Source organism: Peromyscus leucopus, chromosome 14 (assembly GCF_004664715.2).
Source record: "Peromyscus leucopus breed LL Stock chromosome 14, UCI_PerLeu_2.1, whole genome shotgun sequence".
NCBI lineage: Eukaryota > Metazoa > Chordata > Mammalia > Rodentia > Cricetidae > Peromyscus > Peromyscus leucopus.
The window spans coordinates 88,967,886-88,992,610 of record NC_051075.1 but is presented as its reverse complement, the minus strand read 5'-3'; the positions used below and the strand labels follow the sequence as shown (position 1 = coordinate 88,992,610).

Below are 24,725 nucleotides of genomic sequence, written 5' to 3'. Positions count from 1 at the left end.
ATGTAGGTGGTTTTGTGAGCCTGGAGTCTGGAGTTCATTTGAAAGGTCTGAACTAGAGAGAAATAACTTAAGCTGAGGGTGGATAGGATATATTAGAACTATATAAGAACAAAAATAATGCAATCTAAAGAGCTTACTGTAATATTAATGAGAGTAGCTAGTGCTTACTGTCTGGCTGGCTGTTGTGGAAGACCTGGAACATACTCTGACCTTAGTAACCTTGTGGTCTCAGTCTAGGAGTATTTGTCCTCAGCCCTGGGGACAAGGGAGCTACTTGTTATACATAGAACGGGAACTACATTCAGTGCCTGCCTGTTGTCAGGTTCTATTTTGAGCATCTTAAGCACATTACCTCATATAATATGTGTAGTTTAACTCCACTATTTAGAAAAAAATCAACATGTAGAGTATTTTATTTAAAACATTTAAAAAATTACCCATGACTTCATTCATTCCTAATTCTGTTAGAGGATGATGTTCTAAGTGAGAGGGAGATACCTCTGTATTGAGACGTATACATATTTAACATGACCCTTATTTTATACTTTTCTCTAAGTTGAGAGCCAAGTGTTAAATGACAGGAAGGTGTGAGTTCTTCTGTTGACCTGGGTGACTTTGTTCTTAGGAGAAAGCAGTCCATTGAGATTGTCCGTGTTGTGTCCAAAGCATTGTGACATCCTGGATTTGAACATGATTCTGTTGTTTGTTGGTGGCTTCGGGACTAACTCTCAGTCTTTGTTGGAGAAGGTTTCTTTAGTGACAGCAGTCATGGAGCACGCTGTAAGGCTGTGCAGCCGGAACTGCTGCTCTCCTGACCAAGCCTTATGATGAACGTGAGCAGCCTGGCCCTTTGTCTGTTGCAGTCCTGCTCTGCTCGATTGATTTACTTATTTACAGTCTTGTAATTTATTTTCAACACCACTGACTAATTGTAGGTAAAAATAGTAATTTTTCTTGGTGTGTATCTTAAAGATGTTCTTACAAAATGAGCTGTAGTTCCAAAAATAATCTTTACAGGAATATTAAAGAACTTTAGTGTTCATTCCAAACCTTTCCATCTCACACTAAAATTCTAGAAAATAAAATCATCTAACTTTTGCTACCTGAGTATGATTTAAAAAAAAAAACCCTCTGTTAATTTTATAATTTTCATTTTCCTCATAAACTTAGAAGTATAATTCTAATACTCATTAGAAGTTGACTTGAATTTTGGTTCATGTGTGTGTGTGTGTGTGTGTGTGTGTGTGTGTGTCAGGGTCACATGGGGCACAGGCTGACTGGCCTCACACTCACTGTATACAGGAGGATACCTTGCACTTCTGCCTCTTACCTCCACCAATGCTGTGTTACTATTGTACCCATTTATGGGTGCTGTCAATTCAAACCTGGGCTTCCTGCATGCTATGTAAGGGCTCTGTAGTTTAGCTACACCTCCAGCCCTGATTCAACTTAGTTACTTATTCTTGGGAGGGGGCTACTTTATTGCTAAGCAGTTAGATAAAGACTTGGATACCTGCCTTATCACCAGGCCCTTCTGCTTCGTTGATCTCTGGGATGGGGCTGACTCGGGGTCAAGACCTGTAGCTGGATAATCAGGGCACCACAGGGAGCTGAGACTACCACCCACACAGTCAGATGATCCTACCTCACATTAAGCCTGAGAGCATGACTTATTTTTAAACTATGCACATTTCATTGTACAAGCAATATAATTTCAAGAATTATAAAGAAATCTTAAATCAACTCTATCACTGTGTTCATTTAGTGAAGTTTGTGGATCAGAAATTATTCATTTGTTAAGTTTTAGTCCATAACATCAGATATCTTCTTACTGATGCTGTTTGTTACTCCTTGGCTAAGCCTCATCTTGAGGTCCTAGCCAATGGAGCACTGCAGGATGGATGTCAGACTGATTGGTGTGGTTTTGACATGTTATCATGGGTGAAACACTCATAAATTCTGCCTGAGCACATAGATCACCTTAATGACTATTTCCATTATGATGTTAACAAGAATAATTTGGGGAGAAGAAATTAATCTACCTTTTGACAAAGGGGTACTTCTGGAGTGGAAAGAATCTGTACCTTTTGGCATAGACACGTTTGAACACCATTTTTTACCACATTTAAGGTCTGTCTTTGTATGTGTTAAAATGGGTTAATAATGGGGGCTATTGTAATGATTTGGGTAAAGTTATTCATGTGAAATCCCCAGGCATACAAGAAGTACTCAATAAATAGAGCTCCATTGCTTACAGATCTGTGATGAACTCCATTAGACAGAGTTGGTTGTTGCTATTTAGCTCATCATCTTTTCTACCCAGACGTGACGGGCACAGAACACTTGTGTTCTTCCTTCTAATTCTACACCAAATGCACATATTCCCACACCCTAGTCCATTTTGCTCCCCTTTCTTTTCATTTTAGTATGATTCCTTGCCCTGATTTAGATGCTGGCTTCCCTTCACCCCCTCTCTTCTGCTCCTCTGCTGTTCTGGGAGATTGTGAAGATAGTGGTAAAGGTTTCAGGTCTCTGTCTTTTCAGTGAGGACTTCATGGGAAAGTGAGGCTGGAGCCAAATCTCTGCTCCATACAGGCCTGGCTCTTTTTTCTTGTGTCATTCCAGCATTTCCTACACGGTCCAGCACTGCAGGCACCTTTCTCTGTTTCTGAGAGGGTTGGGAAAGATCAGTCATTCTTTTGTGTACCCTCGTGAAGTGTGTCATCTGAGGCCAAGAACAGTCATATGACCGAGTTCATGAAAGATTAGTAAGGGCAGGCCTGTGTAAAGTTCCAGAGACAAAGGTGAAAAAGACAAGGAGCTCACAGTCTCTGGACTTGGACAAGTCATCAAGAAGTGGGATAAGGAACCTAGAAGAAGGCTGTATGGATGATACAGGAGACATTGAGAATGGAGTGCCAGATGACAGGGAAGGAAAGGCTTCTGGGAGAAGATGGCATGGGGACAGATAGCAAGGACAAATAGTGTTCTACTGGTTGGAGATAGAGAAATGGTGATCCAACGGAGGAAACAGATAAAGCAAAGGCAGAGACATGTGAGCGGGCAAGGCCCTCAGAGTACAACAAACCCGGCATAACTGGAGGATAGTGGCGTGCAATAGGGGGTAATGTGCTGAAGCAACTACTTTGTTGAAGGATTCAGTACAATCACTGATATTCTGCTTCTAAACCTAAATGACGGCTGTATGAGAATTCATTGGATCACTCTTTTGTTTAACATATATATATATATATAGTTAATTATATAATAAGTACACATATATACACAAATATAAATACATATATATGTACATACACATATCTTCTCTTATTTGTATGAGATAACTCAAAGTTTTTAAATTAAATACACAATTATTAAGTGTAACATTTTTTTTAAGATTTCCTAGTTTCTTTAGTTGTTTCCCCTTTACTTTAGAAAGCCCATTGTATACATTTTAGAGTAATAGTACCTGAATATTTCACCGTAGACATTCCATAATTGTTAGTAGCCATGTAAAATGTCATTAATGTGTCAGGTTCAAAGAAGGGTGTTGATGATCTTTCTCCTCAGCTCATGTGTCAGAGGGACATATACACATGCATGGGGACAGACACATACACACACACACACACACACACACACACACACACTTACTTGCACCAGACTTTTTAAAATGGTACAAAATCATTTCACAAACATTCAGATTGGGTGAATACACCAACACAAATTGAATTATTCAGATGTTAATAATTTAATGTGGACTGTAGGAAAGATGCTCATAGACTATGTGAATTGAATAGTGTATGAAGGAATTTAGAGGGAAAGAGAGGATCATGTGGGTAAGGTTTGTTGGGTTTCAAGGGTTGGCTGGTTCTTGCTAATGCTGTTGATTTTGTTCCTGAATGTCTGAGGCATCAGAAACACAGCTGCTTTTGGTGTCCCTATTTCTGACTTCATTGACTGACAAAATGCAAGTTAGCACAACTTCAGTGAGTCATTTGTACTAATCAAGGCTCTTTTCAGTATTGTCATTATGGCAGGAAACAAAAGATGACTGGTGCCTCCTTAAACAGGAAGGGATGTATCTCCCTAGAAGGCGTAAGGGTTATGCTGCACACAGTAGCATGGTCTAGTGCCCCTCTCACATCCATACCTGGGCAAGCATGTTCTGGAACCTGCCTTTCCAGTGCACTTCCATTAGACTGTCAGAATTACTTCATCACTGCCAGGGAGGCCAATTAAGTGGTATTGTGAAAATTACAGAAGGCTTTTATTTTCCTTGCATGCTATATTATGCAACTTAAATCTGTGCTAACATTATCTTCTCAGATTTTGCATATTACAAAGTTTAGTCTATCTCATTTTATCCTTCCTCTCATTTCTTACTTCAACCTTAGTTATTTCAATTCAAGTAGATCCAGTTATTATAATTCTGATGTGTTTACGTTAAAAAAATATTTATTTATTTTACAGTACTGGGGATTGAACACACGATGTATTCATGATAGGCAAGGACTGTGTCACTCAACCCAACTCGTGTGTGTGTGTGGGTGTGTGTGTGGGGGGGGTGTGGGTGTGGGTGTGTATGGGTGTGTGTTCTTTTTGAGACATGGTATCTCCATATAGCCCTGGCTGTCCTGGAACTCACTATGTAGACCAGGCTTGCCTCAAACTCAGAGATCCACCTGCCTCTGCCTCCCTAGTTAGTGCTGGGATTAAAGGCGTGCGCCACCACTGCCCAGCACCCAGTGTCTATATTTTAATTTGATCTATTTTGAGCTTTTACTCATTCCTTCATCTTTTGCATATCTATAGTGAACTTTTTGTTGTTGTTTTGCTGTATTCATAGTATGTATTTCAAATCCCAAACCCTTGTTTTAACTCTCCTACAGTTCATATCATTGTTTACCTTCTTGCTTTATGAATTTCTCTATTGAAGTACTTTACTCATGTCCCATCTCAAACATGCTTGTGACCTTACACCATAAGGTGGCTCCATGGAGAACCCCAAGTTAAACCTTTAAAGTTTACCTTTGCTTCTTCTCATCCAAGCCTTTTCATCTTTCGTCCTTTGATCTTAAATAAAATCAACATGTGTGCTACCCAACAACTGGTCCAAGTTGCTTTGTCAACATTCAAGGGATTCGAAGATGACATTGAAGGAGTATATAGTCTAATATAGGAGGTAGATTGATCCACAGCATGTATCTGTCCTATTTCTGATGGATGCTGGGTACTCACTGCTCTGTCCCATTGGAGGTTTTCCCTGTGATCTAGAGGCCTTCTCTTTTTGCCTTGTGTCCCTTGATCCATGTGCTGGATATAAGTGAATGGGTTTAGTCCTGTTGCTTGGGATTTCTGTGTGTATTTGCATTGGGTCCTGGGGAAGGAGTAGAAGGTAATGTGAGAAGTAACGGAAACATGTTAGGATGAAAGTTGGGTTCTCACTACTATGGAGAAGAAGCACAAGGAGGCAATTGTAAGAATATACAGGATTCATAGCTGTTTCTCCCTGGATGCTTTCTTAAGAGGTAGCAGTAAGGTAAGAGAAGTTGATTATTAGAGAAGCCTGTATAAATATCTTGTCTCATGTGCAGGTGAGGGCGTTAGCCATCTAATTGTATGAATGCATTATTACCATGCTCTGAGAAATGCAGCTTTTGACAAGTCCTCATTGCAAAGCTCTGTGGAAATATGAGCTGTTAATGCACAGGTACTTCTTTAAAGTCTCCTCCTAGTTAGGCAAGGCCAGTCATTCCTCTACAAGCTTACCCGGTTCATTGAGGTTTTCTGTTTTCATCTGTCAAGGTAGTAGGTAATTTCATGATTTTGAATGTCAAATGTTCATGGGTTGTTTTATTTTGTTTTTCTTTTCTGGAGCTAGTAGATCATTTTAGAGAAAAATACAAAATATTAACTTTGTAAAGTAAGAGGTGGAACATGTAATAGATGCTTTTCCATTGCTGTGATAAAACACCATGACCACAACAATTTATAAACGTGCTTAATCGGGTTCCTAGAGTGAGAGTCTATGGTGGAAGGCATGAAGGCATGGTGGAAGGGGGCTGGAACGGCAGCTGAGAGCTCACATCTTGATCCACAAGCACAACACAGCACACTGGTAATGGCATAAGTCTTTTCACACCTCAAAGTCCACCCCTAGTGACACAGTTCCTCCAACAAGACCACACCTCCTCACCTTTCCCAAACAGTTCCACCAACTGGGAACCAAGTATTCAAACATGTGAACCTCTGGGGCGGTTCTCATTCAAACAACCAGAAAAGTTACATAGAAATTCTTGTCGAATTAGTGATTTTTAATTTTATTTCTCAGTTTATAGACTGTGTACCAGAGAAAAAGTTATAAAACAAATTTCACTAAACATTTTTGATATATGACATTACAAATCACTTCCTAAGGAGAAAAATTAGCAACCTTACCTGTCCTGAACATTGTTAATACTTTTTATTATACTTTTACAAAGCTTCTGTGTGTATAACCCTTAAGACAGAGACTGCTGTTGCTGTCATCTCTATGTTATAGTTGTCTGAAGTAAAGGCTAAGGCAAATATGGTAGTTGGATTAGAACTTATAATTCCAATATGATATAATATACCAATGTAATATAATATAGTATAATATAGCTCTAACATCATACTCTGTCATACTAAAAATTTCAGTACTCTTTCCTTTGCAAATTGTTCACATTAAGTTTTTATGATTCCATAATCATAAAAGAAAAATGAAAAAATTGAGTGAGTTTTAATCTATATAAAATATACTATTTTCTATTTTGTTTCTGTCTTCTTTTTTTTTTTTTTTGAGACTGAATTTCATGTTGTTGTCCTTACTGGCCTGAAATTCACTATGTAGCCCAAGATGATCTTAACCTTAATCAATCCTCATTCCTCAGTTTCTCAAGAACTCGGGTTACTTGAGTACACCACTACACCTAGCTTTCTAAACATCACAGCCATGAGCAATGGGTGTTTTTTGTTTGTTTTTTTGGTTTGTTTTTTTTTTTTGATTTTTCGAGACAGGGTTTCTCTGTGTAGCTTTGTGCCTTTCCTGGGACTCACTTGGTAGCCCAGGCTGGCCTCGAACTCACAGAGATCCGCCTGGCTCTGCCTCCCGAGTGCTGGGATTAAAGGCGTGCACCACCACCGCCCGGCTGTTTTTTTGTTTTGAAAGTACTACATTATGTCATAGTAGTTTCTCAAAAGGAAGGTTTAGAAATCTGTCAGTACAAAGACATTTCCTTTAGGCTCTCTGGAGGCTTAGATCGCCTCTGCTTTCCGTCACCCACAGCCTTTTTATTCTCTTTCCCCACCTTTAAGTTTATCACTAGATCATTTACATTGCTCTTTTACTAGGGAGTGCTGTTGATACAGGTTTGCAGAACTTACACTATTGCCACATCACAGCTACTCTGGAAATAGCTCTACATGGTGTACACCTAAATCCAGATGTCATTTCAGCTCGAAACCCAAGTAGATTATATGTTGTTTACTACTGACAATGAAACCCAGGGCCAGGGAGATGGCGTAGTTGGTAAAGTGCTTGTCATATAAACACAAGGACCCAAGTTCAGGTCTCCAGCATGGACATAAAAAGCTAGACCATTAGTACATGCCTGTAATCCTAGCTCTAGGGAGGCAAAGACAGGCAGATCCCCGAAGTTTGCTGGCTGTTTAGTTTTGATGAATTGGTGAGCTCCAAGTTCAGCTACAGACCATGTCTCTAAGCAAAAAGGTGGAAAGCAATAGAGGAAGATACCTAACATCGACTCTTGACTTCCATACTTCCACATACATGCACGTACATGTGCACCTATACACACATATATAATTCAAGTCTAGCTGAGCATGATGGTGCACACCTGTAGTTCTGATGGCTTGGTTGGCACAGCAGGAGGATCATAAATTTAAGGCCTGCCTTATTTACATAGCAAGTTAAGCCTTCTTAGTGAGACCCTGTTTCCAACTGAAAAGGGGTTTGGGAACTAAGGATGCAGGTAAGTGATAGTGTTTACTTAGCATTGGTTCAGTCTTCAGTACTGCCATTACTGGAAAGAAGGATGAAAGGGAGGGAGGGAGGGAGGGAGGGAAGGAAGAGGATCTAGAGATGGTTTTACATAAAATGAGAATATAAGTACAGGTCAGAGAAGAGATTTAGTTTGGCCTATATCAATGTCTCCCTCAGCCAATTGGATCTAGCTTGTCCTACATTATGATCTATTCATAAAACCCAACATTAGAACTTAAGACTATTTTTTTCTTAATTTCCTCTGTGGGGTGTGTGTGTGTGTGTGTGTGTGTGTGTGTGTGTGTGTGTGTGTGTGTGTGTATGTGTGTGTTGGGTGTCAGGGGAAGCTCATGCCACGTGGCAGTCAGGACAATTTGCAGGAATCACTTCTCTCATTCTACCACATGAGTCCCAGGGATTGAATTGATATCCTGGGGCTTAGTGGCAAGCACTCGACCTCTGTACCTTCTTCACAGCCCAGGACTCATAGTTTCTTTCCTTTTCTTTTTTCTTAGTACTTCTTTTTTTTTTCTTTATTAAGAAATTTTTTATTCATTTTACTTAACAACCACGGATCCCCCTCTCATCCCTTCTCCCACTCTTCCCCAGCCTTCCCCCTACCAGCTCAACGCCCCCCCCCACATCCTCCCCGCAAAAGGTAAGTCCTCCCATAGGGAGTCAGGAAAGCCTGGTACATTCAGCTGAGGCAGGCCCAAGCCCCTCCCACCTGCTTCAAGGCTGTGCAACATGTTCCACCATAGGTAATGGGCTCCAAAAAGCCAGCTATGCACAGGGATAGATCCTGATTCCACTGCCAGGGGCCCCTTAAACAGGCCAAGCTGCACAACTGTCTCACTTATACAGAGGGTCTATACCAGTCCCATGCAAGCTTCACAGCTGTTGGTCTAAAGTTCATGAGTTCCCACTAGCTTGGATAACAACTGAGACAACTGTACTTATATTTTAAAGGGCAATTCCTTCTTGGAGAGTCCAAGCAGACATTACATGCTGCTTCACTGTGGTGTTAGTAGGATTCATGCATATTAATATATATTGTACTTTTTCTCAAAATTACCTGTCTGGCTTAGATCCAGAGAACAACTAGTTGAGGCTATAGTCTTAGGACTTTGTGGTGATTATCACAGATTTTCATGATATTGAGGCTACTTGAGCCAAGTGTATTGCTAGCCAAATACCAGTTCCGTTAATCTTCATAAAATAATGTGTGCAAAATTTCAAATAACAATGTTTTCTTCAACTTTTAAAATAAGCATCAAAATTTTTCAAAGAAAATTGTAGATATACAGTCTATAAGTCACCTGTGGCTTAAGGCCACACGCTTATTTCTTACCTCCCCACTAGAATGGTTCTTGAAGGGTGTCTGGGAAGTCACCAAGGCTTTGCAGATGATGAAACCACAATGAAAGAATTAGATTGCAAATGCTACCATAGAGAGATGACTGTGCTGTCGAATTACCATCCTAGAACTTTGAAAATAGACATTATATGTAAATTTTTACCCCAAATTACATTTACTATATAAAGAAAAGCCAGGTTTTAATTTTAGTTATTTTTTTCAGAGCATATTATTTATATACTTTGGGAACAGTAGCAGTACTGGGGCTAACCTACTTTTCTAATTTTAAAAGTAAGTGTCATGGCAGGCATGTTATATACCTGTAATCACAATACTCAGCAGGCGTAAGCAGGAGGACTGTGAGGTCAAGGCCAAGCTAGACTATGTAATAAAATGCTGTCTCAAACAAACTAACAAACAAAATGCAAATTTCATACAGCCCAGAGTCTTTTTTTTATTGTTTTGTTTTGTTTTTGAAACAGAGTTCCAGGTCTTAATATATAGCTAAGATCGACCTTGAATTTCTGACCCTCCTTTCTCCTTCCAGTGCTGGATTGTAGACATGCACCACTATACCTTGCTTAAGATGCCTTTTCAATAAATTAATTATAAGTAAAGTTGTAATATGGCATGTTATATATATGATTGTTAGGTGACTGATTTTTGCTAGCTTAAATTTTTTCCTTTTTGTCTTCTAGTTTGCCAGGGTTTGGATACCTGATCCTGAGGAAGTATGGAAGTCAGCAGAGTTGCTGAAAGATTATAAGCCTGGAGATAAAGTGCTCCTGCTTCACCTTGAGGAAGGGCAGGTATGGACTTTACCTTCATTTTGTGTTTAGCCTGAAGATCTGGAGGGTAGAAGAGAAAAATCTTACTATAATTCGCTTAATCCCTGTACTGTAAATGTTGGATTACTCTAAAATTGTTATTTACTATTTTGATAAAAATGATACTTTTTCTGTACTCTACATAGAGGACAGTGAAAACAAAACATGCTTTAAAACAGCATCATTTTAGCTTCTACATTTATCAAATTTGATTATCAAATTTGCCTTAATATCTAATTTTAATACTAAAGATATGACTGTGCATATCTTTATATTATGTTTAGGACAGCATTGCGCTTATTTCATATTAACTAAGTGCCAGTCTAAGATTTGGTATTTTGGAAATAGTTACTAAGGAGCTGTTGTATATGAAGCATTTTGCTAGTCACCAGAAGGCCTTACAAGCAGCCGTGCCTCTGACTGGCTGCATTCTGAGTGAGTGAACTCATCTTGGTTCCAAAGCACTTGACAGGATATGTCACACTTTTTCATAAACAGAACTTTGTGACATTCATTTTCTTTAAAGAATTTACAGTGCCAGTGTTGAGCGCTCAGCCCTATGTGGGGATCTATATTACCCTGTCCAAGGCTCAAAGAACATTACAAAAGAGAAGAGAGAAAGAATGTAAGAGCTGGAGGATGTTAGGATAGGGTTTCTATGAAATGCTGTTTTCCTGACATGACATGGCTATTGCACCTTGAACTCATAGCAGCGGCTGCTTGCACAGGACTAGGTCTAAAAATATTACAGCATGATGGAAAAAGATTTTATAAGGCCCCACCCCCTCCCTGAAGAGTTACAGATAGTAAATGGTTTCTAGGGATGGGGAGTCATATTCCTCAGTGGTGTAGCCCAAGGAATATGCTAAGTTGCTCTTCCTTGAGTTAATAACCCCCAACCCATGGGGTGGATATTTAGAAAGGTATGTGTTTTCATTCAACAAATGCATATTAAGGTAACTGCTATTAGCTACCATAACTATGCTAAGAACTGTCAAAAGGCATGGTTTTTGACATCATTTCCAGGTAAGAGATGAGCACACTTGCAATAGTATGGCACAAGATATAATACAAACAAAATAAAAAATAGGTCAGAGGAATGTATGATCAGAGGGAGCTAGTGAGTCAAGTAAACACTAAATGAAGGATGTGCACAGGTGACATTTCATTTCAGGCACCCTGGAAAGCGTGGCCATTGACTGGGAAGACATACATAGTCACCCTGGAAAGCATGGCCATAGACTGGGAAGACATACATAGTCACCCTGGAAACTGTGGCCATTGGCTGGGAAGACATACATAGTCACCCTGGAAACTGTGGCCATTGACTGGGAACACATACATAGTCACCCTGGAAAGCATGGCCATTGACTGGGAAGACATACATAGTCACCCTGGAAAGTGTGGCCATTGACTGGGAAGACATACATAGTCACCCTGGAAACTGTGGCCATTGACTGGGAAGACATACATAGTCACCCTGGAAACTGGCTATAGCCTGGGAAGACATACATAGTCACCCTGGAAAGCATGGCCATTGACTGGAAAGAGATACATAGTTACCCTGGAAAGCATGGCTGTAACTAGAGTTTTCCTGCCGTGCCCACAGTCAGGACAAATCTTTGTCACCTGCCAGTCCCACAGCCGCTCAGATCCAACCAAGTAAACACAGAGACTTATATTGCTTACAAACTGTATGGCCGTGGCAGGCTTCTTGCTAACTGTTCTTATAGCTTAAATTAATCCATTTCTATAAATCTATACCTTGCCACGTGGCTCGTGGCTTACTGGTGTCTTCACATGCTTCTTGTCATGGTGGCGGCTGGCAGTGACTCCTTCTGCCTTCCTGTTCCCTCAATTCTCCTCTCTGTTAGTCCCGCCTATACTTCCTGCCTGGCCACTGGCCAGTCAGTGTTTTATTTATTGACCAATCAGAGCAGTTTAACATACAGACCATCCCACAGCACATGGCCATTGACTGGGAAGACATACATAGTCACCCTGAAAAGCGTGGCCATTGACTGGGAAGACATACATAGTCACCCTGGAAAGTGTGGCCATAGCCTGGGAAGACATACATAGTAGAGAATAAGCTGTGTTGTTAGGATGTGAAGTGAGGGTGACATGCAAACCAAAACCAAATGGACTGGACAGTGCGAGTGTAATTCCTACCTGATAATTGTTCTTTTTATATATAGTTCACTGTGTTAGAGTTAAACCCTCTCCTTTTTATTTAGACAAAAAGGGGGAAATGTTGTGGAATATTTATTTATGCCGTATAAAGATGTGTCAGTGTGCTTGGTTTAATAAAGAACTAATGACAGCCGGGCAGTGGTGGCCTTTAATCCCAGCACTCAGGAGGCAGAGCCAGGCGAGTTGCTGTGAGTTCAAGGCCAGCCTGGTCTACAGAGCGAGATCCAGGACAGGCACCAAAGTTACACAGAGAAACCCTGTCTTGAAAAAACAAAACAAAACAAAACAAACAACAACAAAAAGAGCTAATGGCCAATAGCTGGGCAGGAGAGACTAGGTAGGACTTCCAGGCAAAGAGAGGAACTCGGGCAGGGGGATCCCAGTGAGACACTGAAGAAGTAGATGTATGGTACAGAGGAGAGGTAACTGAGCCACGTGGCGGAATAAAGATTAATAAAAACAAGTTAATTTAAGAACTACTTGGGGAAAAGCCCAAGCTAAGGCCAAGCTTTCATAATTAATAGTAAAAAAAAAAAAAATACCACAGGGTACTTTGTATTTTTGATAAAACTCTTGTACTTCACTAGTGTATGAGGAGCAATTACAGTGTTTAAAAATCAAATAGTGTAGTTTGTGTTTCAGAGAAGGCACCGTAAACATGGATTTCAGGAAAACATAGCTGAGACAAGGAGACTTGGTAGAGAATTAGACTAAATTAAGAAAGCCCTGAATGTCAAACTACAGAATTACAACATCCAACATTTATTACTCATCTGCTTCGTAGTATTAGACACTCTGTTCAATCTGCTGGGCTATATATTCTAATGTCAGTTCACAGCTCTATGGGTTGTTAGGTGATATTGTTATTGTTTGCCAAATAAGGAAACTAGGGTTCAGAGGCATCAGATAGATTTGCCTGAAGTCAATGTAATTAACAAAAGCAAGGCATCAGCCTGGTATATAGTCAAGCACACTGTAGTCCCAGTACTTGGGAAGTAGAGTGGAGAACCAGAAGTTTGTGAGTTATCCTGAACTACTTAGGGCCAGCCTAGGATACCTGAGATCCTGTGTTTCAAAAACAAAAACAAGCTGGGCAGTGGTGGCGCACACCTTTAATCCCAGCACTCAGGAGGCAGAGCCAGGTGGATTGCTGTGAGTTCGAGGCCAGCCTGGTCTACAGAGAGAGATCCAGGACAGGCACCAAAACTACACAGAGAAACCAAAACCAAAACCAAAGAAAAAGAGGAGGAGGAAGTGGAGGAGGAGTAATTCTTAGAACAGGGTATAAGTAAATAAAAATAGCCAAAGTCTCCCTACAACTAACCAATGTCTTTTTTTAGGAAATACAGTATTTTATGTCCTAGAATACAATAGGAAAAAACATGATCTTTGCAATATTAGAAATGCATATTTATTTGATAATGACTAGTCATTTCAGAGAAGCAGATTGTACCCATTCCAAGAAGAAAGTTTCATAAATATGTTATAGATGACCCTGGCCTTGTTAGTGTCTTTTCTAATATCCAGTTCCATTTTCTTCCCACATTGACCAAACAACTGCCCCATCCTCCCATGAAGACTGAGAAGAACATTCTGGGATGTCCTTCTGCTGTTCTGGAGTCATGTGATGAATTGTGTTATCAAACCATGATGATCACGAGCATTTCTAAAACCCCACATCCTCCAGGGCTTGCTATCAGCCCATATTTTCACACTATTTAGACATAAACAGAAAAGGTAAATGAGGTTCCTGACCCCAAACATTGCATTGTAGGTGAGCAGGCAAGCAGAATGTAGTGAGGGGAATTTAGAGGACCCGGACTGGAACAGTGAGGAAACAGTTGTAGACTGGCAGTCAGCGCAGTGAGCAGTCAGCCACAGAAAAGGACAACACACAGAGGGGAAGGCACAAAGCGTCATGCCTTTCCTGTGCTGTACTCCGTTCATACCTGGTGGAACATTTGACCTCTGTACATCTTCAGTAGTGACAAACCAGCAGGTTCCATTATAACTGAACTTACTTTTCTCCCTTGTCATCTGTCCTATGCTATTTGTCCTTAATATATAGTAGAGTGGCAGCTTCCGTAATTGGCGTTGTCAAAAAGTCCCATATGCCTATGATTTTATAATGCAGAGTACTTCTTAAACTTATTTTGACATTTAGTGTGCATATTCACGTATGTAGGCACATATGCATTCCTGCCATGATGTGTGCATATGACGGTCCGAGGACAACTTCAGGAGTTGCTTTCCTTTCACTATGTGGGGATCAAACTCAGGTCATCAGGTTAACTGCAAAAACCTTTACCTACTGAGCCATCTTACCAGCCCACATGGTACTTCTTAATGTTTGGGTCCAGGAACCTCAGTAACATCTAATGAAAAGTATGCATTATTGTTCCCAAATATGTACACACAGTGTGACGCATAATTTCAGAGGATTCTTGGGGCTCTTAGGGGGTCATAGAGCGTGCCAAGCATTGCTTCTTTAATTTTTGCCACAACTTTTTGAGCTATTTTTGTTAAACCATCTTACAAATGAAAGCTTTAGTTTAAATAGTGCACACAAAGCCACATGGAAGTTAAGGGTTTGAACCTAGGTCAGTCTGACTCCAGAGCTGAGCTCTTGACCTCTCCCCATACGTGGAGTGAAGAGGGAGATGAGAACTCATCTAATGGTTAAAATTTTGGGGTTAAAATCTCTAGGCTCTGACTTCTTTAACTATATTAACAAAAAATTATTACAGTGGGTCTGGAGAGATGGCTCAGTGTTAAAAGTATGTATTGCTCTTCCAGAGGACCAGAGATTGGTTTCCTGCACCTGCATTGGGCAGCTCATGCCTGTAATTCCAATTCCAGGAAATCAAATGTCCTCTCTAGACTCTGGACAGCTGCATCATGTACACACATATATCCTTATACACTACACACAAGTGCATAATTAAATATGAAAATAAAACCTTAAATTATTTACACATATTTATGTCTGATGAAAAAGCCACTCTTTATTGTTTGCTATTTTTACCAGTTTTTTTGATAATGGAAAAATGACAGGAAACAAATACATACAAAAGCCAAGAGGCAAATCAGAAAAAGGAAATAATCAAGTGCATAGGTCTGTTTCATGTTCATCTTTATTGACATAGCTGTTCCATCCTCTGTCCTCAGGATTTGGAATACCGTCTAGACCCAAAGACCAAGGAGCTGCCTCACTTACGGAACCCTGACATACTTGTAGGTGAAAATGATCTCACAGCCCTCAGCTATCTTCATGAGCCCGCTGTGCTACATAATCTCCGAGTTCGCTTCATCGATTCCAAACTCATTTATACATATTGTGGTAAGTGCTTTGCTGATGAGCCGCAAGCTTTCCTTTGGAGGATGGAGTGACGGGAGTGCACACAGGGAAAACCAGCTTGGTTGAATTTTTTATACATACAAAAATCTCTTCAAAGTTACCAGAAAGGTAACCAGTATTCACTAGCTAGTTACATTTCATGCCAAATAAAGTTATTTGTGAATTTACACGATTTCACTCAACATAAAAAGAACAGGTCCATCTTTGGGACCCTCCCCTCCCAGTCACTTCAGAATCAGTGCTGAAGTCACCTGTTCTTTCCTCTTGTGAAAACCCGCTCCATGAAGGGTAGATGTCCCCAGACTGGCATTTGGTGCAGGTGCAGGGTCAGCGCTGCCTTTAGCCTCACCTAGACACCAGGACAGACACATTGTGGCGAGCCTGTCTCCTTCCCGCAGTGTTAGCTGTCAGCAGCCCAGCTCATGACAGCTTTCTCACAAGTGAAGCTTGAACATGTGTGCACGGCCTCAGTTCTCCCGGCCCATCTGTCTTTGTTTTTCTCCACTCTACTTTGTTCGTATTTATTTCCTCCCACTTCTCTGGCTCTTCTCCCTCGTGACCATCCCTCTATCTTACTAATCATGCTTCTTCAGAGGTCCAGATCTGGTGTTCATTCATTCCCATGTGTTCGTTGGCTTGCTGACCCATGTCATGTTTATCTTGTCTTCACTGTTAACTGTTTAAGCAGGCACAGCCATTTTTCCTCTCAGGAGAATTTATGTCTCATATATTCTTAATGATAACCTTTCTTTGTCCCTATTTAAATATTTTCCTTATTTTCCTTCAATTTATATTTTTAGACTTGTTTTATTTTATGTGTAGGAGTGTTTTGTCTGTCTGTATGTATGTATACCACATGTGTAGTGTATCAGGTGCCTGTGGAGGTCCGAAGAGAGTATTAGGTACCCTGGAACTGGAGTTATGGATGGTTATGAACCCCCAGGTAGTGCTGGGAACCAAACCCAGGTCCTCTGCAATAGCAGTGCTCCAAACCTCTCAGCTGTCTCTCCAGGCCCTCAATTTACTTTTTTGCACATATGTCATATTTTTCTATGATTTTTTTTCTTTTGAGACTCATATAGCCCAGACTGTTTTGGTACTCATTATGTAGCTGAGGATAACCTTGAACTTCTGATCCTCAACCTATCTCCACTTTCTATGACATTTAATGTTCTTCAGAAGCATGTGTTTTGTGGTGTGGAAAAATGCTCATGTAGAATCACAATGATTTTATATATATATATATATATATATATATATATATATATATATATATATATAGTTTATTTCTGTTTTCACTGTATGACTACCAGTTTGATGTCCTTCTAAAAGAAAACCCTTTGAATGAATCTCTCATTACTGCACTGGATAAATTTCTAGAAATGAGCTTTTAAAATTTTTATTTTATTGTTTGTATGTATAGGGAGTGTGTGTGTGTGTGTGTGTGTGTGTGTGTGTGTGTGTGTATGTGTGTACATGCATTTGGGTACTTGCAAAGTCTAGAAGAGGGTCTGATTGCTAGGAGTTGGAGTCACAGGCAGTTGTGAGCTGCCTGACAGGGGTGCTGGGAACTGAACTCAGGTCCTCTGCAAGAGCAGTGATCTTTACCCCCTGAGCCATCTCTTCAGCCCCCAATTTGTTTTAACTAAGTATGAAAATATTTAAATTGCTTAAGACATTATTACTCCCCCCCCCCCCCCCCGCAATGGAGATAAAACCCAGAGCTTTCCAAATGATTGACAAGACCTCTGCTCTGAGCTCCATCCCTATCCAAGTCACGTTATTTTAAACAATCTAGTCCAGATTAGTTAGGACTATGTATAATAATTTAGAATGCCAAAGACTGTGGTGTATTTTAATCTTTGAGCAATTCATTAGTTTAATGTGAACTAAATTGAAACAAGGTTTTGTGCTGCCTTACTTTACCAAGTTTGATGTGCCCATTGGGGTGTCATTGATTTCATTTTCTTTCTCCCCCTTCTCCCCCAGGAATAGTCCTAGTAGCTATAAATCCCTATGAACAGCTACCTATTTATGGAGAAGACATTATTAATGCATACAGTGGCCAGAACATGGGTGACATGGATCCTCACATCTTTGCAGTAGCTGAAGAGGCTTATAAGCAAATGGCAAGGTTGGTAGGAACTTCTATCATCATTTCATGGCTCTTGTTAAATAAAGTAATTTATTCTTTGCTGTGTTATGAAAATTTATAAAGAATGAAGACTTGTAAATAGTTATTGCCTAAGTACCTTTGGCCAATTTGTCTCAGACTGTCCGGACTGTTTAATTAAATATTAACCTCTCCCATTTATAAACAGATCGTATAGCTTGTTTTTAAGTTGCCTTCAGAATCTCATCATGTGCCTGTGACAAAGCAAGGACAAGTGGTGTGTTGTAAGGTGAGAGCGTCAGAGTTTAGTAGTGACCTTAGTAAGAGGTGACTTCTCTAATGTCTCTCAGCAAGGACCAGATAACTAAAAGACGTAGGAGCTGGCAAAGGAAATTATCTGTTTGTAGCAATTAAAAATATGTGTGTGTATACAGAACATCTGCAAAATGTCTCCCATCACCCACAGAGCCTGAACCTTTGAGGGCAGAGACTGGGAAATAAAATAAATGACATGTTGTAATGTGAAAGGGTGGGTACATAAATAAGTTAACAAATTTCTTCTGCTTAGAAGGAGGAACTTGGTAAGATATGCCGTGGGAAACCTCCAAAGCAGTTTATAGTATAGAAAAGAAGCTAACATTATAGAGACTTTTATTTTTGCTTTTGCAACCAATATACATTCTTGGGCCAAAGAATGACATAATTTTAGAATTATTTCAATGAAAGAGCCCATTGAAGTTTTAATAATAATAATAGTACATTTTAATAATAATAATAACAGCTAAAGTTAACTGTATACTTTCAATTTACTAACAAAATTTATCTTCACAACTTTTTGAGTTTGGTGTTGTTATTAAATTTCATATTACATTAAAACTTCATTTTACAAGTGGTAAAACTGAGGCTCAGAGAAGTTGTATAATTTTTCTAAGGTCTCATCAATAGGAAGATCATCTTTCAAATTCAATTAGTCTGACACTAAAATATTAGCATATTGAATATAAAATTACTAAGTGAATTAACAGTATATAATATGCTACATTATGCCTGATAAATACTATAAAATGGTAATGATTATCCAACGTTTAAAGCTTAACATTGAGAAAGTTCCATCTGTCAGTGCATCCTCCTCTAGGCTGGCAGTGACATCCAGTACTTGATTTTTCTAGTTCTAGAAGTGCAGTGCTGACCACTCAGTGCAGCCTGAGACCCCTGGGTCAGAGAGGAAGTCCTGTGGACTGCTAGACTCTAGCATTGATCTCTGAAGAATTTCATAATACTTCAAGAATTATACGACTTCTCAGAAATACTTTCTTTGACTCAGGGGATCAAAGCAAGAGCTTTGCATATGCTAAGCCTATCCTCAGCCCCAATGCTGTTCTTAGATCTGAAAGCATGGTTCTTTCCTCATTGTGGCAACCCTCAAATGTCAGTAGATTCAGCTTGCTTCCTGGCATTCTCCTCATCCCACATGATATTCCCCATGAGTCATTCAGTACAATTTCTTAACTGAAGGTTGTTGGTTGTTGTTTTTTTTTTTTTTTTTTTTTGCCTAGTTTTCTCTTATAGTTTGAAAATATGCTTCAGTTAGTTAGAATATTTATCACTTATATTAATAAATCTGCACCCACAAAATCTAATACAGTCACCAAGCAGAGTATTTGCTTTGGCTTAGTCGGGAATCATTTTCTTACCTTTTTTTCTCTTACCAAATAAACATGCCATCTTTCCCAGATATGAATCTTGTGTTTCCCATCACCACTGTTCCTACAAACCCCTCACATCTTTAGGAAAGATACATTCATCATTATTGACAGAAATTTCATAATCACAATCCGAAAACCAACCACTGTCCTGGACATGATGTAGCAGCGAACTAGATAAAAGTCCCACCCCACAAACAAAGCCTGGAACAGAATAAAAGTAAATAAGGCTCAGGTTTGTCAGCTGTCACTAGGACGATTGATTATAGTGATATTAACCTTCCTGATCTGTGTCAGCATAAACTGGTGAGAACAAAGCTCTACTTAGGAACCATCATGAAGGAGGTAGGAGTGTCCATATTTACAACCTACACTCACAATGTTGCCGACAGCACTAGACTGAGAGAAACAGAGAAACAGCGAGTGGACAGCTCCTGCACCAGAGGGAAGCGTAAGCAGGACTTCATTTTACTAGGTGTGCTCCTTTCTACACTCTGAAATCACAGCAGAGTAGCTTTACAGTAGCAAACACAGCAAGTTGGGGTAGAAGTCAGGAGATGAGGTGGGAGCTGAGTGAGAAAGGACAGTTTAGTTGAGAATATTAATGAGGATGGTGAGAAGAAATAGGTTCTGGATATATTTTTAAGATGGAACTGGGGAAAACTGGCTGATGCAGGGTAAGAGAGAAGTGGGAGTCAGGATGACAACAGGATTAGTTCTGAGAGCTGGAAAGTGAGCAGTTCCCTTTCTAGAGATGAAGAAGTTACAGGAGGAAGAGTGGGTCACGTGTACGTGGTGGGGGTGGGAGGTAGCATCTTAGCTTATTTCTTTATTGCATGTGTATGGGTATTTTACCTGCATGTATGTGTGTGGTCCATGCTGGTACAGTACATGAGGAGGCCAGAAAAGGGTCTGGTGGCAAGTGCCTTTACCTGTACAGCCACCGTGATAGCCCTGTTATAGGTGTTTTACTTAGAATGATCAGGCCCCATCTCCATTCTAAACATGCTCCTTACAGGACAGTGCCCTTGTGACATATTGTCACACTCTTACTTTTAGTGGCCCTGTTAACTTCTAGAGGAGAAAAGGCGAATAGAGTTCAGTGTCTGTTTTTCTTCTTGTATTCCTTTTCTCACATTCTTACTTGTCTTTTCTCATCTTAAAACTATTTATTTGGGTGTGGTGTGGTGTGTTATTGTGTGTGTGTGTGTGTGTGTGTGTGTGTGTGTGAGCATAGAGGAAAACTTACGGGAGTCAGTTCTCTCTCCATGTGAATTTCAAGGATGGAGCTCAGTTCATCAGACTTAGTAGCTAGCCAACTGACTTCACCTTCTGAGCCACCCCACCTTTACCAATATTACAGTATTAGTTTCATTAAAACATCAAAATTTAGCTTTGTTTTCTTATAGCCATGTGGTGGGGTATTATCTTAATTTTATATATTTCCTGTCCTTTGTGAGTCATACAGAGCAATGTTCCTAAGTTTCATTTGTGGTTTTTATTGAAAAAAAAAAAAGTTAGTACTGTCTAATTAACCTGGATATAGTTTTTTTTTTTTTAAAGCTGTTTGTACTAATTGCTTCTCTCCTAGTAATCACAGAACTTAAATCTCAGGATCTCTGTTTACTCAACTATAAGATGGAACAGTTCCACAAGTGGTCTAGCTTGATAGTACAGTGTTGTGTGAAATGTATTTGTTATTGTTATGTATGATAGAATTAATGCATGGGCATTTTTCTTCTTCCTAGTGAAGGACAGACCATGCTAAGGAGCGATATAGCAAAGCAGAGGGAGTCTAGAGACCTCCCCAGACCCCTGCAGTTAGGCTGTGACCACCCGCTGTTGGCATCCAGTCACCAACTTTAGTCAAACTAACTCCTCTGTTGTTTTCTCCAAAGAGGACAAGAGAGTGTCTGTCCTTCTCTTCCGGGGTTTAAAATTATATCAGCTGATAAATGCAGAAGCACTTGAATTCAGATTCAAGCTCTTCCTTTCATCTTTGCGAAGCATCATCTCTTCAGTCTTCTTCCATCCATTCAGACGTGTCACCTGCTTTTATTACTTCTGACTTTGTTATGACCAGGCCTTTCTTAGGCCATCCCTTCTTTCATTTAGTTATGTGGTTTCTGAATGCTCCAGTATCCTGAGGTTCATTGGCTAAGTGGAAAATTACTCTTATGGATGATGAAATCTCTCCTGTTAACAATGGTGACTCAGCTACCATGTGGTGCCAAGTATCCTCGTTATATAATGGGCGTGGTGTAATGCATGCTACCTTATAAGGATGGTCTTATACAGATGCTTTATGACTTTCAGTCAGTACATCCTAAGTTAGGTTTTGTACCACATGTGTATATGCCCTATGTTATAATATTAGTATACAATGGTTCAAAGGTTTGTGTGCTGAAGATTTGGTACTGTTATTGAAAGGCAATTGGATAATAAATGCACTAACTTCTTCAGTGAGTTAATCCATTGATGAGTTCCAAGCTGAATCTGCTATTATGAAGTACAACCTGGCTGAAGGAAATAGACTGCTGGGAATATGTCTTTCAAGGTTTTTTTTCTCACCCCTTCCCCGTCTGTTTTGTCTGCTCCCTGGCTGCCATGAGGAGAGCAGCTTTGCTTTTGCTTCTTGTTCTGTGCTGTGAGTCAGCATGGCCCAGAAACAAGGGACCCAAGTGAATATGGACTAAAATATAAAAAAGTTTCCTCTCTGCGTCAGTTTTTTTTTTTTTTTTTTTTTTTTTTTGGTTTTCCAAGACAGGGTTTCTCTGTGTAGTTTTGGTGCCTGTCCTGATCTCTATAGCCCAGGCTGGCCTCGGAACTCACAGGGATCCGCCTGGTTCTGCCTCCACTGCTCGGCTGCATCAGGTACTTTGATCGTTGCTGTAGCAAGGCACGTGACAAAAGCAATTTGAGGAAGGAAGGGATTGTTTGGCTTACACTCTAAGGTCTAGAAAGAAACCACTTTGCATCACCAGCCAGGAAACAGAGATAAATGCTGATGATCAGCTCATTTTCATTCAGGACCCCAGCCCCTGGAATTGTATTGCCACACTTGTGGTAGAATTTACTCAATTAACCAAGTCTAGATAGTTCTTCACAGACATAACCAGGGATTCTAAATCTGATCAATTTAACAATCCAGTTTAAACATCACAGCTTTACCCATTGTCAGTTTGACACCAAACACATGACTTTAAAACCATAACCTTTCATTTCTTGTCCCCTTGGCTCATGGCTATCTCATGATGTTAAAATGTAATCAGTCAAATTCTAAAGTTACCATAGTATTTGGCAGTCCCCACACTGTTTAAAAATTCCAAGTCCAAGTCTCATTTGAGATTCAAAGCCATTTCTTTCTTTTTTTTTTTGGTTTTTCGAGACAGGGTTTCTCTGTGTAGCTTTGCGCCTTTCCTGGAACTCACTTGGTAGCCCAGACTGGCCTCGAACTCACAGAGATCCGCCTGCCTCTGCCTCCCGAGTGCAAAGCCATTTCTTAACTACAAGCTCTTATAAAATACAAAACAAGCCAGGTGGCAGTGGCGCACACCTTTAATCCCAGCACTCGGGAGGCAGAGCCAGGTGGTTCTCTGTAAATTCCAGGCCAGTCTGGTCTACAGAGTGCATTCCAGGACAGGTTCCAAAACTACACAGAGAAACTTTGTCTTGAAAAACAAAAACATAACTATAACTATAACTATAACTATATATATAACTATATATATACACACATACATACATACACACATATGTATATGTATATATATAAATATGTATATACATTAAAAAAACCAAATTACATACTTCCAGTATATAATGGCACAGAATGAAAATCTCCATTGCGGCAGGTAAGAATGGGGGCATAATAAGGAATGGTCAGAACAAAGCAAGACTAAAACTCAGCAGGAAAAATACCAAATTCTGCAGCTCCGTGTCTAACATGGTTCCAAAGGCTGGGGTAGCTCCACCCTTCCAGCCCTTCCAGCTCTACCACCCACAGTGTGCATATAGCTCTCTTTTGTGGTCACTCCATTCTCTGCATGCATCTCTCCATAATCAGTGCCTCCTGGTCTGACATCTCCAACATCCTGGGGTCTCCATTGCAACTTAGGCTTCATCTTCACACACAACAAAACATAATAGTGGTATTCTATTACTGTATCTTTAGCCATGAATGTGATGGCATTTTTTAAATGAAATTAGCCAACAAAATGGATTCTTACCTGGTACTATGAGTGATTGGTAGGAACAGGAGCTTATGGGAGAGTCTACTTCACAGATCATTAGCAGATAGATTTGAAATATTTCAAATGATTTTATACAACTTTAATGAAGAACTTTTCCCCCCTAAATTCTTCTGTTGTGGATCCAAAGAATATTCCTCTTTTATTCTATGATAGCTGACAATATTATAAAATGCCAATGAAAATGTCCATGAATAAAATACTGTAAGATACACACATGGAAAATTCAGAATGCCTGTAATACAGAGTTGTTCTTAGTTATATAATTCTCGTAAGTTAATGGTATATCCTTCTTTTCTGTCTTGTTTATAGGTAGTCATTCTTATTAATAAGTACTATGTTTTTTTAATATATTTCAAATAAATAAATTTATTTGTTTCAAATATGTTTATATGTTTCAAATAAATATATTTGCTTCTACCTTGTCGTATATATGAACTAGCAGAAACTCACTCTGCCTCATGGGGAGAAAGGCACGTAAGTCGTTGGATTTAGAAGTAGATGCACTGGCAGTCACGCTTATTTGTTTTATAGGGATGAACGAAATCAGTCCATCATTGTAAGTGGAGAGTCGGGCGCAGGAAAGACAGTCTCAGCTAAGTATGCCATGCGATACTTTGCAACTGTAAGTGGTTCTGCCAGTGAGGCCAATGTTGAGGAAAAGGTCTTGGCCTCCAACCCCATCATGGAGGTAAGAGCAACACTCTCGACCTTTTTCTATAGTCTCTGATTAAGAAAGGAGCTGAAAACTTGATTACTGTAGTACATGTCTCAACACTTGATTACTGTAGTACATGACATAAAGTCTAAGGTTTCCATCCACTAAAACTAAGGGAATTATTTTCTGTCTATTAGTAAGAGATCTAGGAAAAGTGAAAATTCTGAAGTTGGGTGTTTT

General features: G+C 39.8%; 1 protein-coding gene across 6 annotated transcripts in view; it reads left to right on the top strand.

Annotated features, from left to right (window-relative positions):
* The window catches only part of Myo5a (myosin VA), a 155,787-nt gene that overhangs the window by 33,495 nt on the left and 97,567 nt on the right, over positions 1-24,725 (top strand). For all 6 annotated transcript variants that reach the window (XM_037210948.1, XM_037210949.1, XM_028865129.2 and 3 more), the window contains exons 2-5: positions 10,082-10,192; positions 15,572-15,743; positions 17,751-17,895; positions 24,362-24,518. In XM_037210948.1, coding sequence (XP_037066843.1) covers positions 10,082-10,192; positions 15,572-15,743; positions 17,751-17,895; positions 24,362-24,518 — 585 coding nt within the window. The remainder of the gene's footprint in view (positions 1-10,081; positions 10,193-15,571; positions 15,744-17,750; positions 17,896-24,361; positions 24,519-24,725) is intronic.